We start from the raw sequence: 13859 nt of genomic DNA, 5'->3' as shown, positions 1-13859 counted from the left end.
GCGGCCGTGGCTGACAAGGGAAGTAAAGGGCAGTATAAAAATAAAAAAGTATAACATAGCAAAGATGAGCGGGAAACCGGAGGACTGGGAAGCTTTTAAAGAGCAACAGAAGATAACAAAAAAGGCAATACACCAAGAAAAAATGAAGTACGAAGATAAACTAGCCAAGAATATAAAAGAAGATAGTAAAAGCTTCTTTAGGTATGTGAATAGCAAAAAAATAGTTAAGACCAAAATTGGGCCATTGAAGACAGAAAAGGGGTGAATTTATTATGGGGAACAAGGAAATGGCAGATGAGTTGAACAGGTACTTTGGATCTGTCTTCACTAGGGAAGACACAAACAATCTCCCAGATATAATAGTGGCCAAAAGAACTAGGGTAAAGGATGAACTGAAGGAAATTTATATTAGGCAAGAAACGGTGTTGGATAGACTGTTGAGTCTGAAGGCTGATAAGTCCCCAGGACCTGATGGTCTACATCCCAGTGTACTTAAAGAGGTGGCTCTAGAAATCATGGACACATTGGTAATCATTTTCCAATGTTCTATAGATTCAGGAACAGTTCCTGCTGATTGGAGGGTGGCTAATGTTGTCCCATTTTTAAAGAAAGGAGAGAGAGAGAAAACAGGGAATTATAGACCGGTTAGCCTGACGTCAGTGGTGGGAAAGATGCTGGAGTCAATTATAAAAGAGGAAATTAGGACACATTTGGATAGCAGTAGAAGGATCAGTCCGAGTCAGCATGGATTTATGAAGGGAAAATCATGCTTGACTAATCTTCTGTTTTGAGGATGTAACTATGAAAATGGACAAGGGAGAGCCAGTGGATGTAATGTACCTGGACTTCCAGAAAGCTTTTGATCAAGTCCCACATAGGAGATTAGTGGGCAAAATTAGGGCACAGGGTATTGGGGGCAAAGTACTGACATGGATTGAAAATTGGCTGGCTGACAGGAAACAAAGAGTAGCGATTAACGGGTCCCTTTCGGAATGGCAGGCTGTGACCAGTGGGGTACTGCAAGGTTCGGTGCTGGGACCGCAACTGTTGACAATATACATTAACAATTCAGATGAAGGAATTAAAAGTAACATTAGCAAATTTGCCAATGACACAAAGGTGGGTGGCAGTGTGAAATGTCAGGAGGATGTTATGAGAATGAAGGGTGTCTTGGACAGGTTGGGTGAGTGGGCAAATGTATGGCAGATGCAGTTTAATGTGGATAAATGTGAAGTGATCCACTTTGGTGGCAAGAACAGGAAGGCAGATTACTATCGAAATGGAGTCCAGTTAGGAAAAGGGGAAGTACAGCAAGATCTAGGTGTTCTTGTACATCAGTCAATGAAAGCAAGCATGCAGGTACAGCAGGCAGTGAAGAAAGCTAATGGCATGCTAGCCTAACAAGAGGAATTGAGTATAGGAGTAAAGAGGTCCTTCTGCAGCTGTACAGGGCCTTGGTGAGACCCCACCTGGAGTACTGTGTGCAGTTTTCAAATTTGAGGAAGGACATTCTTGCTATTGAGGGAGTGCAGCGTAGGTTCACAAGGTTAATTCCTGGAATGGCGGAACTGTCATATGTTGAAAGATTGGAGCAATTGGGCTTGTATACAATGGAATTTAGAAGGATGAAAGGGGATCTGATTGAAACATATAAGATTCCTTTGATATATTGGTGAGACCCGACGCAGACTGGGAGACCATTTCGCTGAACACCTATGCTCGGTCCGCCAGAAAAAGCAGGTTCTCCCAGTGGCCACATATTTTAATTCCACATCCCATTCCCATTCTGATATGTCTATCCATGGCCTCCTCTACTGTCAAAATGAATCCTAACTCAGGTTGGAGGAACAACACCTTATATATCAGCTGGGTAGCCTCCAACCTGATGGCATGAACATTGACTTTTCTAACTTCCGTTAATGCCCCTCCTCCCCTTCTTACCCCATCCCTGACATACTTAGTTGTTTGCCTGTTCTCCATCTCCCTCTGGCGCTCCCCCCACACCTTTCTTTCTCCTGAGGCCTCCCGTCCCATGATCTTTTCCTTTCTCCAGCTCTATATCACTTTCGCCAATCACCTTTCCAGCTCTTAGCTTCATCCCACCCCCTCCGGTCTCCTATCATTTCGCATTTCCCCCTCCCCCCACTACTTTCAAATCTCTTACTATCTTTCCTTTTGGTTAGTCCTGAAGAAGGGTCTCTGCCCGAAACGTCGACAGCGCTTCTCCCTATAGATGCTGCCTGGCCTGCTGTGTTCCACCAGCATTTTGTGTGTGTTGAAGAATATAAGGGGATTGGACAAGCTGGAGGCAGGAAGCATGTTCCGGCTGATGGACGAGTCCAAAACTAGAGGCCATTTATAATAAGGGGTAGGTCATTTAGAACACAGATGCAGAAAAACTTTTTCACCCAGGGAGCAGTGGATATGTGGAATGCTCTGCCCCAGAAGGCAGTGGAGGCCAAGACTCTGGATGCATTCAAGAGAGAGTTAGATAGAGCTCTTATAGATAGCGGGGTCTAGGGATATAGGGAGAGGGCAGGAACGGGGTACTGATTGTGTATGATCAGCCATGATCACGGTGAATGGCGGTGCTGGCTAGAAGGGTTGAATGGCCTACTCCTGCACCTACTGTCTATTGTCTACTTCCTTAGGAGTTTGCTTAGTTTCAGCATGATATCTAAAACTAAGACTAATTTTGATAGATGTGTGGTGGAGAGTATACTGACTTGCTGCATCAGAGCCTGGTATGGAAACACAAATGCCCTGGAACTGAAAATCCCACAAAAGTATTTGATATGGCCCTCCCAACCATTGAACACATCTACACAAAGTATTGTCGGAGGAAAGCAGCATCCATCATTGGGGTCCCCTGGCACCCAGGTCATGCTCTCTTCTCGCTGTTGCCCTCAGGAAGAAGGGACCAGAGCCTCAGGATTCTCACAACCTGGTTCACAAACAGTTATTTCCACTTAACCATCAGATTCTTGAACTGGAGGGGATAACTTCCCTCAACTTCACTTGCCCCATCGTTGATGTGCCCACAATCTACTTTCAGGGACTCTTCATCTCATGTTCAGTTTATTTATTGTATATAATTATTACAGGTTTCCTCTGCTATCTGAAGGTAGAGCATTCCTATGAAACCGCTTGTAAGCCGAAATGTCATAAAGCGAAGAAGCAATTACCATTAATTTAAATGGAAAAAATTTTTGAGCGTTCCCAGACCCAAAAAAACCCCTACCAAATCAAACCAAATAACACATAAAACCTAAAATAACACTAACATATAGTAAAAGCAGGAATGGTATGATAAATATACAGCCTATATAAAGTAGAAATATTGTATATACGGTGTAGTTTCACTTATCAAATCGGGAAGACAGAGAGCCAAAATTGATTTGGAGAGAGAGGTGGGAAAAAAAAGAAAATCGGCACATACACGCATGTGCACATACACATCTATCCACGTTCACGCATGCGCACATACACACATGCACACAACTACCTGCACAAGGCTTCAATGTCATGGTAGTCTTTCTCAGGGTAAACACATGTACAAAGCAGCCGTCTTTTTCTCGTAAAAGCGAAAATCCTCTTTGGTTAGCAAAAACAGGTACTAATGTAGGCCTTTCGTAACAGCCAGCTGTCGTAAAGCGAATGTTCGAAAAATGGGGGCCATCTGTATAATTTATTTTTTTTTGTATTTGCAAAGTTTGTTGCCTTTTGCACACTGGTTGAATGTCCAATTTAGTGCGGTGTTTCATTGATTCTATTGGGGATATTATTCTATTATGGAGTTATTAGTTATGCCCACCAGGAAATGAATCTCAGGGATGTACATGGTGACATAAATGTACTTTGGTAATAAAGATACTTTGAACTTTGAAGGCCATAAGATAATAAACAAGACTGACGATAGCTGTCAACTTATTTGAAACTTAATGAAAGAAAATAAAGTTCCATTTCAAAGATAACATTTCACTACTGAGAAAGTAATAAAAAGAAAGCTGATCTATATTTTGTGCTGAAAAGAAATGTTTTGAACTTTAGTATAGTTCTGTACCAGAAAGATTGATTGATTGAAGTCAATCTTTGTTCACTAGTGCACTAACCTATCACCATGATTAATGGAGTCATACCTCTGTTTGCTTCCTGTTGTTCATTATTGTGCCCAGGTCCTCTACATCAATGACAGAAGCAGCTTCTGTGGCATCTTCCACCCCAGATTCTTCCTCACTTGTTGTCTCAAACAATTCTTCCTAGAGAACATGCAAATAAAAACATGGGAAAATAATAAATCAAGATCAATCATAGATAAAAACATATCACCACAAATTCCTTTGATTTTTCAGGTTCACAAACATCCTTCTGGGAGGAAATCTGCCATTGCTATTCTATCTACCCTTTGTATGATTCCAGTGACACAATAACATAGTTGATTCTTACAGTCCTCAGAGATGCCCTTCCAAGTCACTGAGCTGTACCATAACTACCGTCTTAGAGCAAAAGAATAATAAAACTTTATAGCGTATCTGCTATAACCTAGGCAACAAATTTTGATGTAGCAAAGCCACTGCCAACACAGCAGATCCTAGCAAAATGCTCCTCAAAAACACTGAGTGTCAAACTTGGGAAAATTGTACCACAGACTAGCTGAGTAGTAATGATACTTCCAGAATTATATCTCGCAGAAAACATGCCAGTGTCCTTCATCACAGAACATGAAAATATCTTGCCCAGCCACCAGAGGCAGCAGGACAGTGGTAAAATAGTTACACCCAATCAAGCTGTTCCCACAACGTATCAAAGTCCAGAAGAGATATTTTTATGTGATTCAGTAAAAATATGAAAACACTATTTACTGAATCAAGTTGAATTCATTCTCTACTACACATAAGGTTACAGGTCAAAGTTGTGATGTGGTATTTGCTGTAATTTTGGACAAATTTACCTCTCCACTACTGTGATCCCTTGTCCCTTCTGACAGTTCTTCATCCGGAATGGGTTTTTCTTTGTGCTTCTTCTCTTTAGACTTGCAACTCCCTTTTTGGCAGGTACCATCACACTCTTTTTCGTCTGCTTTATCTCCCTTATGAAGTGTATGTAGTCTACTTAAGAACTTGGCTTGCCATCCACTGAAATCTGCTTCAATACTGCCAAGCTTGCTCTTGACCACATTGCAATCACCCTCGCCTCGAGTCATAATACGGCTGGCACTTAACATCCACAGCCACATGTCAACGTTTTTACCAACCTGTAAAGATCATGTACAGTATAACATTAAGAAACTTATTAGGTTATTGCTCTGGGTAGAATGCAGCACACAAAATACATGAGCAAAAAGACTAAAATGCAAGAGAGTAATCATGGAAAATGATTCACTGGCACAGGACCTCCAAAGGAAATATACACTCAGTAGCCACTTTATTAGACACAGCTGAACACCTGCTCATTAATTCAAATATTTAATCCGCCAATCACGTGGCAGCAACTCAATTCAGACTTTGTCGGAGTTGCTATTCAGACCAAACATTAGAACGGGGAAGTAATGTGATCCAAGTGACTGACTGACGGTGCCAATTTGAGTATCTCAGAACCTGCTGATCACCTGGTATTTTCATGCAGAACCGTCTCTAGAGTGTACAGTGCAAAAATAAACAAACAAAACATTCAGTGAGCATCAGTTCTGTGGGCAAAAAAAACCTGTTAATCAGAGAGGTCAAAGGAGAAAGGACAGACTGGTTCAAGCTGACAGGAAGGTGACAGTAACTCAAATAACCACGTGATATAACTGTGGTGTACACAAGAGCATCTCTGAGCGCACAACACATCGAACCTGGAAGTGGATGGGCTACAGAAGCAGAAGCTGGTGAACATACACTGAGTGGCCACTTTATTGCGTACAGCAGGTACCTCATAAAGTGGCCACCGAGTGTACTTCTTTACAGCAGCATCGGTCAATACCTGACTACGCAATAGCGATAGGGTCCACTGTAGTCAGGGTACAGACTGGCGTTTCATTCGCTGTGAGTGGGAATCTAGGATTATTTGTTGCCTTCCCAATACCATGATAAAGGATGTCTCTGAGCAGGCACAAGGCGTTCTGAGAATGAGCAGCCAGAGATCATGGGCCATACCTTCTTGCTTATAATAACACAGGCAAGAAGAGAAGAGGTGCTGCACAGAGAAGAGGTCATGCAGAAGGCTAAAGATTAGGACCTCTAGGATTGCAATCCAAGGATTACTCCCTGTGTCTCAAAGTAGTGAAAGTAGGAATAGGAGAATAAGGCAAATGGTTGTGTGGCTGCAGAAATGCCACAGACAGGAAAGTTTAAACTAGTCTGGTTAAGATGTAGAATCCAAAGTGCCACTTTGATGAGATTACACCACAGACCCCCAATTGATTGGTGGCATCAGTCAGTCTCAAGAGACCATGGATCTGCACCTGGAGTTTCCAGGGCGCAGGCCTGGGCAGGGTTGTATGGGAGACTGGCAGCTGCCCAAGCTGCAGGCCTTCCCCTCTCCACGCCACCGATGTTGTCCAAGGGAAGGGCACTAGGACCCATGCAGCTTGGCACCGGTGACATTGCAGAGCAATGTGTTGTTAAGTGCCTTGCTCAAGGACACAAACATGCTGCCTCACCTAAGGCTCGAACCAGTGACCTTCAGGTTACTAGTCTGACGCCTTGCCCACTAGGTCACGCGCCAACACGAGACCCCCAATAATTGTGGAGGAAAAGACTGAGAGTTAAAGATTTTGGTAAATAAAAGGTTAATATTGGCTTTTTGAATAAGGAAACCAGTTTGCACCTTAGTTTCTTATAGATATGGACTTGGCTTTTAGCAAACAACTCGCTAATACTTGCAGTAGATTTCTTTATTAGAATAAGCCTCAAGGATATGGGACAAACAGTCTTCGTTAATACAGACTTGTACAGAGGGCTGAGGTTTTCTTTTTGAACTTTGGCTGTTGCTATGGGCATAGCTAATCCCAAATGAACTGCATGTGAACCTAGCTTATCTTCTGTAATTCACAAGGGAATCGAACAGACTTTGCAATTGATTTGTACATGTAATAAAAGGTGCTGTGCTCTCTGTATTAGTTAGATTTTGAAACCCACTGTTAGTAGTTCCGGTCCCCACAACATTGTGAATAAAGCTTTCTTTACTTCGGTCCAAAATGTCTGAGTGGTGCATTTGAATAATTTCTCTAACAACAGTCAACAGAAATTAGAGGTGTATACATGAGGGAAATCAAAGATAGCTGTACAAACAATAGAGGTGTAATAGATTATTTTAATTTTCTAAGTTCAGAATCAGAATCAGGTTTATTATCTCTGGCGTGTGACATGAAACTTAGCGGCAATTCAATGTGATACATAATGTAGCAGAGAAAAGAAAATAATAATAAATAAAATAAACAAAAAATAAACAAGTATATTGAAAAAACAAGAATACATATATTAAATAGATTTTTTTTAAATGGGCAAAAACAGAAATACTATATATTTTAAAAAGTGAGGTAGTGTCCAAAGCTTCAATGTCCATTTAGGAATCTGATGGCAGAGGGAAAGAAGCTGTTCCTGAATCACTGAGTGTGTGCCTTCAGGCTTCTGTACCTCCTACCTGATGGTAGCAGTGAGAAAAGGGCATGCCTTGGGTGCTGGAGGTCCTTAATAATGGATGCTGCCTTTCTGAAACACCACCCCTTAAAGATGTCCTGGGTACTTTGTAGGCTAGTGCCCAAGGTGGAGCTGACTAGATTTACAACCTTCTGTAGCTTCTTTTGGTCCCGTGCAGTAGCCCCTCCATACCAGACAGTGATGCAGCCTGTCAGAATGCTCTCCACGGTACAACGATAGAGGCTTTTAAGTGTATTTGTTGATATGCCAAATCTCTTCAAACTTCTAATAAATTATAGCCACTGTCTTGCCTTCTTTATGACTACATCGATATGTTGGGACCAGGTTAGATCCTCAGAGATCTTGACACCTAGGAACTTGGAAGCTGCTCATTGTCTCCACTTCTGATCCCTCTATGAGGATTGATATGCTCCTTCATCATACCCTTCCTAAAGTTCACAATCAGCTCTTTTGTCTTACTGACGTTGAATGGCAGGTTGTTGCTACGGCACCACTCCACTAACTGGCACACTTCACTCCTGTACGGCCTCTTGTCACCACCTAAGATTCTACCAACAATGGCTGTATCGTCAGCAAACTTGTAGATGATATTTGAGTTATGCCTAGCCACACAGTCATGTGTATATAGAGAGTAGAGCAGTGGGCTAAGCACACACCCGAGGTGCGCCAGTGTTGATTGTCAACGAGGAGGATATGTTATCACCAATCTGCACAGACTGTGTTCTTCCGGTTAGGAAGCTGAGGATCCAATTGGAGAGTGAGGTACAGAGGCCCAGGTTCTGCAACTTCTCAATCAGGATTGTAGGAATGATGGTATTAAATGCTGAGGTGTAGTCGATGAACAGCAGTGCTTGTGTTACTGGAACTGCCTTACTACTAAAGGATTAGGTAAGGGGATTTTTTTTTTTTTTTTTAAATCGTATCCAGGAAAGTTTTCTGAAGCAATATATAGGTGACCCTACCAGAAATGGGGCCAAATTCAACCTCCTCTTAGAAAATGAAACAAATGATTGACCTATTACTTTGGTACAGTAACCACTGATACCCTCAGCTGGCTGGGGTTGACCATAGATATTGCATCCTAACTGCCAGGGCAGTAGGATATTGGGAGCTAGCTGCTGCACATGCAGCAAGCTCCTCCTCCCCACACAGCCGATGAATCCAAAGGAAAAGCAGAGACCAGTACAGTTTGGCACAGCGGTGTCACAGGAGTTGCCAATCAGCACTGAACTCAATGTAAGGCTACGATAAGGACACCAGCTCCAGATTTTTCCTAGGGGTTTACTTCTGAAAAGTCTTCCCCATGAGAGAGTACAGCTGCAGGGCAGTGGCGGTTTGAGATCAGAGTTTTCCTTCTGCCAGATCAGCTGCCAACCACAGCTGACAAGACGTAACAGCCCGAAGTTTCTGGTTTTAACGTGCCACTAACTTGCCTTTGCCTCTTCTCCCATCAGTAGAAACAGCAACGCTGGGCTCAGTAGCTAAGCCACATAGGAAGACCAGGAGTTGGACTTGGCTGTTAGAGGCTATTTCAGACACACGCCATTGAAAACCTTTAATAGTGGAAACTTACCTCCACTATTCCCCACCCCCAGCTGTGAGAACCTTAAGGAACCACAATTCAACATATTCACGGAGAAAGATCGGACTGGTTTGCAAGTTAAATTGCTAAATCAGGGGAAGGTTAATTTGATGACATGAAACAGGAATGCTCTAATGTTAATTAGGAGAGGCTGTTTGCAGGTAAAGGGACATCTAGCAAATGGAAGACTTAAGTAAAATAGGAAAACTTGAGGTCCAGCATGCTTCTGTTAGAGAGGGCAAGACTGTCAAGATTAGAGAAACTTGGTTGACAAGGGATATTAAGGGTCTTGTTAGAAAAAAGGAGCCAAATGGATTCAGACTCAAGGAGTCATTCAGCCCAATGCAGCCATGCCAGCCAAATTGCCTCGCCACATCCCATCCCCCTAAACCACCCCTTTCCATGTACCCGTCAAAATGTCTTTAGAACATTGTAAATGTATCTTTCTCCTCTGGTAGCTTAGCTCACATGGCCACCACTTTGCATGGAAAAACTTGTCCTCCATATTCCCTGTAATCATTCTCTTCCTCACCTTAAACTTATGTACATTAAATCTAAAACTAAAAGGATAGGTGTAGGTGAGACGGAGAACATTTAAGAGGATCTGAGAGGTAAACTATTCTCATAAAGTGTAGGTAGTATCTGGAATGAACTGATAAAGCCAAGAACTGCAACAACATTTATGAGATGGAACACACACAAATATGCAACATCTGCCGATTTTCTCTTACTTGTGATTGAACGTTTAGGAGGTAATTGAACATAAAGGTACTTGACTGAAGCATGAGGTGATACGGAATTAATGGAGGCAAGTGAGATTAGTATAGAGAGGCACAATCATCAACAAATATGTGGTAGATTAAAGGCCCTGCTTTGATACTAGGCAACTCTAAAATACCAACTCTAAGTTACTATGTAACTATGTAACAATGAAGTGCCCCAATGTAAAATGTTTAAAAACATCTTTTTGGGATGTGGTCAATGAGCAGAACAATTCAGCTCTGTAAGATCACTGCCACTAAACTTTAGCTCAACACTTCTCTCTACAGAAGCTGCCTGACCAGAGTACACCGGCATTTTACATTTTATTTTAGTACAAATTAAATAGCTTACTCTACCTGCCTTACATGTAATTATCACCCTCTTGTTTAACTTCAAAGCTTGTTACGTCAAAGCAGGTAGATCTTTCCTATTCCTTAACATTGTGTCAAAAGCCACAATTTAGTGAAGCAAGGTAACACTATCTAAAGCATATGCTAGAACATTAAAGCACGTACACTGGCATCAGGTCATTCACAAAATTACCTGATTTATATACTTAGCACAAGACTAAAATTTTAATAATTAGTAAAATTTATCATATTTGTAGTTGGTACCTTAATGCCAAGTTACAAGGAGCATTTTGTCCCCCTTACAAATACAATGGAATGCACACTAAACCAGTCTGCTGTAATGAAATAAAAAGCAAACCTCACATACTAGCTAGAGTACGTAATCTAGATTAAAATTTCAGCTCTGTCCAATTGCAGCTATAGGATCAACAGCCACACTTTGTTGATTTCTACTCCATGGGAACTTTCCTCCAACCTTTCAGATACTGGCCAAAATACAATGAAATTCCGGAAGACATTTGGATCCACACATTATAATTATTTGGCAACCACACCGTAGAACATCAAATCATAAATGTTTACAAATACAAAGGCAGTTTACTTACAGTGTTGTAGTGATTTGTGTAAACAGAATTGCCCAATCCAAATACTGCATATCTCAAGCCTTTGAGGTAAGTTTTGCCGTATCTAAAGTCATGCGATGCCTCTTCCAACCACTTACAGAACCAGGCTGCGCTTTCTGTCGGTTGCCCATCAGTGTATGTGGAAACCATGAATATGCACAGAGTTTTATTAGAAATCTGAACATACAAAAAAAAATTAAACATTTTTTGTAAAATCAGCCTCAGCTCCTCTATCATTCTCCTCAGATATCACTCTGTATAATGACAATTGTATATTCATTAACATATTAAGATCATTCAACAAAATTCAGGTCTGTATATGATACCAGATTAAATAACACAAGTATTTCTGTAAAGTCAACAACCTAGATTTTTATTTCAAACATCTCAGAGCAGATTTTAGAAATATTGCAAAATACTCAATTAAAATATGGGATATGGGGTGCTACAACAAAACTCTGTAACATGCAAAAATACAGCAAATCAAGTCAAGTTGTTTCATGCAAGTATTAAAATTTTAAATCAAGAATTAAAAGCAAGGAAGGTAATCTTTTTGGAGAACTTCTGGATTGTTGTTGCTACATACTGTATTAATATAAATATAGCTAATATTGTTAGTATTTCTCAAACGCGAACTACTGAAAGGTGGGAGCTTGCCTTTAATCCTAGGAAAAAGAACTGCACCATAACAGAATATACACATTAGCAGTTAGCGTAACAGTCTACAGCACCAGCAAAGGAAAGATCAAGGTTCAATTCCCACTACTGTCTGCAAGGCATGTTCTCCCCGTGGCCTCTTGGGTTTTCTCCTGCATCCTTAAAAGGCGTATGGGTTAGGATTAGTAGGTTGTGAGTGTGCTGTGTTGGTGTCGGAAGCATGGTGATACTTGAGAGTACCCCCCGCCTCCCACATCTCTGGACCGTGTTGGCTGTTGGCGCAAACAATGCACTACGCTATATCTTTCAGTGCTTCCATATAAATGTGACAAATAAAGCTAATATAATCTTATTTCATAGTATTAGATAACATTTCTGTGCTGGAAACTAAGTGTCACAAACAGGTCTAAAACCCTTTCACCATTAGGATACTAGATTCAAATCTAACTTAGTGGGTTTAAAATCTTCTGTGCGCTGTCTCAAAGTGTCTTATCTGAAGAAACCCCAATCCAGTTCCTAGAGCAAAAATAAATCATCTTTAAAACAGTACTAATTACCCATATTATTCAGACGTGTACAGGATATATAGGAAAATAAAACACTCTTTCTAGTGGAAGAGGAAATTTACTTGGGTTTGGGTCTTCCATGGTGTTAGAATTCTACTCCTACAATGAAACAGCAAACCATCTGACAGACTATATATCCACTTCCATGAATAATACTTATCCCCTTTCATTATCAGCAGTATAAAAACTGACCCATTAAAATAACTAACCTCATTCACCAGGTTATCATCAGGATCATACTCCTTCAGATCAATAACTTCCACAGGTAATCCAACTTTCTGTATGGCATCTGCAAGAATGTTGGCAAACCCCTAGAATGAAAGAATTTAAAAACAAAATTGGTATTCAAAATGCTGCCTTTCCTATATTAGCACGATGCAGTTTGGTTACAGCAGCTTCAGCTCAGATCCAACTCATTGCAGTGTCCAAGTGTTTATCTTTCACTTTACAAATCACCTGCTTCTGTGATTCAATTCAAATTCAAATCAGAAATCTGAACCAAACTATGGACAAATCCACACATAAAGTTTCAATTCTATGATATCGCATACACAGTCTTATAGGAAAGAATGTAAGGGAATAACAAAGATCTGAACTCAGAAGGCATACTTAGAGAAAAAGTTTCAGAAATTTTTTTGAAACTGGGAGCATATGTAGTAGAACAAAGAAAAGAAGATAAATAGAATGGGAAAACCTACAAAACAGTGCATATAGCGCAGTCCATCACGGTAAAGCTCTCCCCACCACTGAGTACATTTACCACCCGTTTGTTTATTGCAGCCATACCAGAAGACAGAGACGATACAGTGTTACCATTGTCAGGCTCGACCAAGATACATGATTGCGTGCCATCTGCATAACTATGGAAATCAAGTTTATGCTCTCTAATGATGGAGTATGTATGAGGAAAAGAGTAGGGGACCAAGGCAGCCTCCCTGAACACCACCAAATAGTACATCACAGCTCTTAGAAAAATGGTCTCCAAGACAAAAAAAACTCTCCAGGTGAAACCAATTAAGGACACAATCAGAGAGCCAACCCAGTTCTCAAAGCCATCTTGGAGATTATAAAAAATAAGTGGTTAATCAGCATTTCAAATTTAGCTTTAACCTGCAACCATATTTTCAAATATTTTTTCTTTGTTATCTGTCAATCTGAGATTTAAAATAAAATTCTTTTAGCCCAGTTTACCTACTGGACATTTCCTAAACCACAAGAGCAAGATATGGTGGTACTATCCCGCAAATTAATGATACCATGGATTAAGATGATCCTTAAAATGTCATAATAAACTACTAAGACAACCTAAGATATTCTTTAGCAAACAGTTCTGTAAATCAATGTCTTAAAGTCAAATTGAAATGTTTCTGGTTATAATAAGACCCACACATCTTTCAATTCCTTGATATTGCATAAACAGACTAGCTTTTGGTCTGTCAATAATGGTATTCCAAAACAATAGAGCAGACTGTGATAGGTATCTGATGACCATTACCGCTGAACAATGTCAACTCAGTATCATTCATTGCCATTTGCATGAAACTGTCAAGACTAACAACTATAAAATGAATTTCAATATTTTTTAAAATGTTGCATAACAGCATATAGGTAGAATGATAATTCTTGTTTCAATGTTATGATATACTGCTAGGAACGGAAATACAAATGTATACAAC

General features: G+C 40.6%; 1 protein-coding gene across 1 annotated transcript in view; it reads right to left on the bottom strand.

Annotated features, from left to right (window-relative positions):
* The window catches only part of tyw1 (tRNA-yW synthesizing protein 1 homolog (S. cerevisiae)), a 181496-nt gene that overhangs the window by 162497 nt on the left and 5140 nt on the right, over positions 1-13859 (bottom strand). Inside the window, exons 4-7 of the mRNA XM_059973172.1 lie at positions 12393-12494; positions 10943-11137; positions 4952-5254; positions 4140-4259 (exon numbers count right to left, since the gene is read on the bottom strand). Of these exons, the coding sequence (XP_059829155.1) occupies positions 4140-4259; positions 4952-5254; positions 10943-11137; positions 12393-12494 (720 nt within the window). The remainder of the gene's footprint in view (positions 1-4139; positions 4260-4951; positions 5255-10942; positions 11138-12392; positions 12495-13859) is intronic.

This window comes from Hypanus sabinus, chromosome 6 (genome assembly GCF_030144855.1).
Source record: "Hypanus sabinus isolate sHypSab1 chromosome 6, sHypSab1.hap1, whole genome shotgun sequence".
NCBI classification, from domain to species: domain Eukaryota; kingdom Metazoa; phylum Chordata; class Chondrichthyes; order Myliobatiformes; family Dasyatidae; genus Hypanus; species Hypanus sabinus.
The sequence above is the reverse complement of the archived record's forward strand: the minus strand, read 5'-3'. Positions and strand labels throughout refer to the sequence as shown.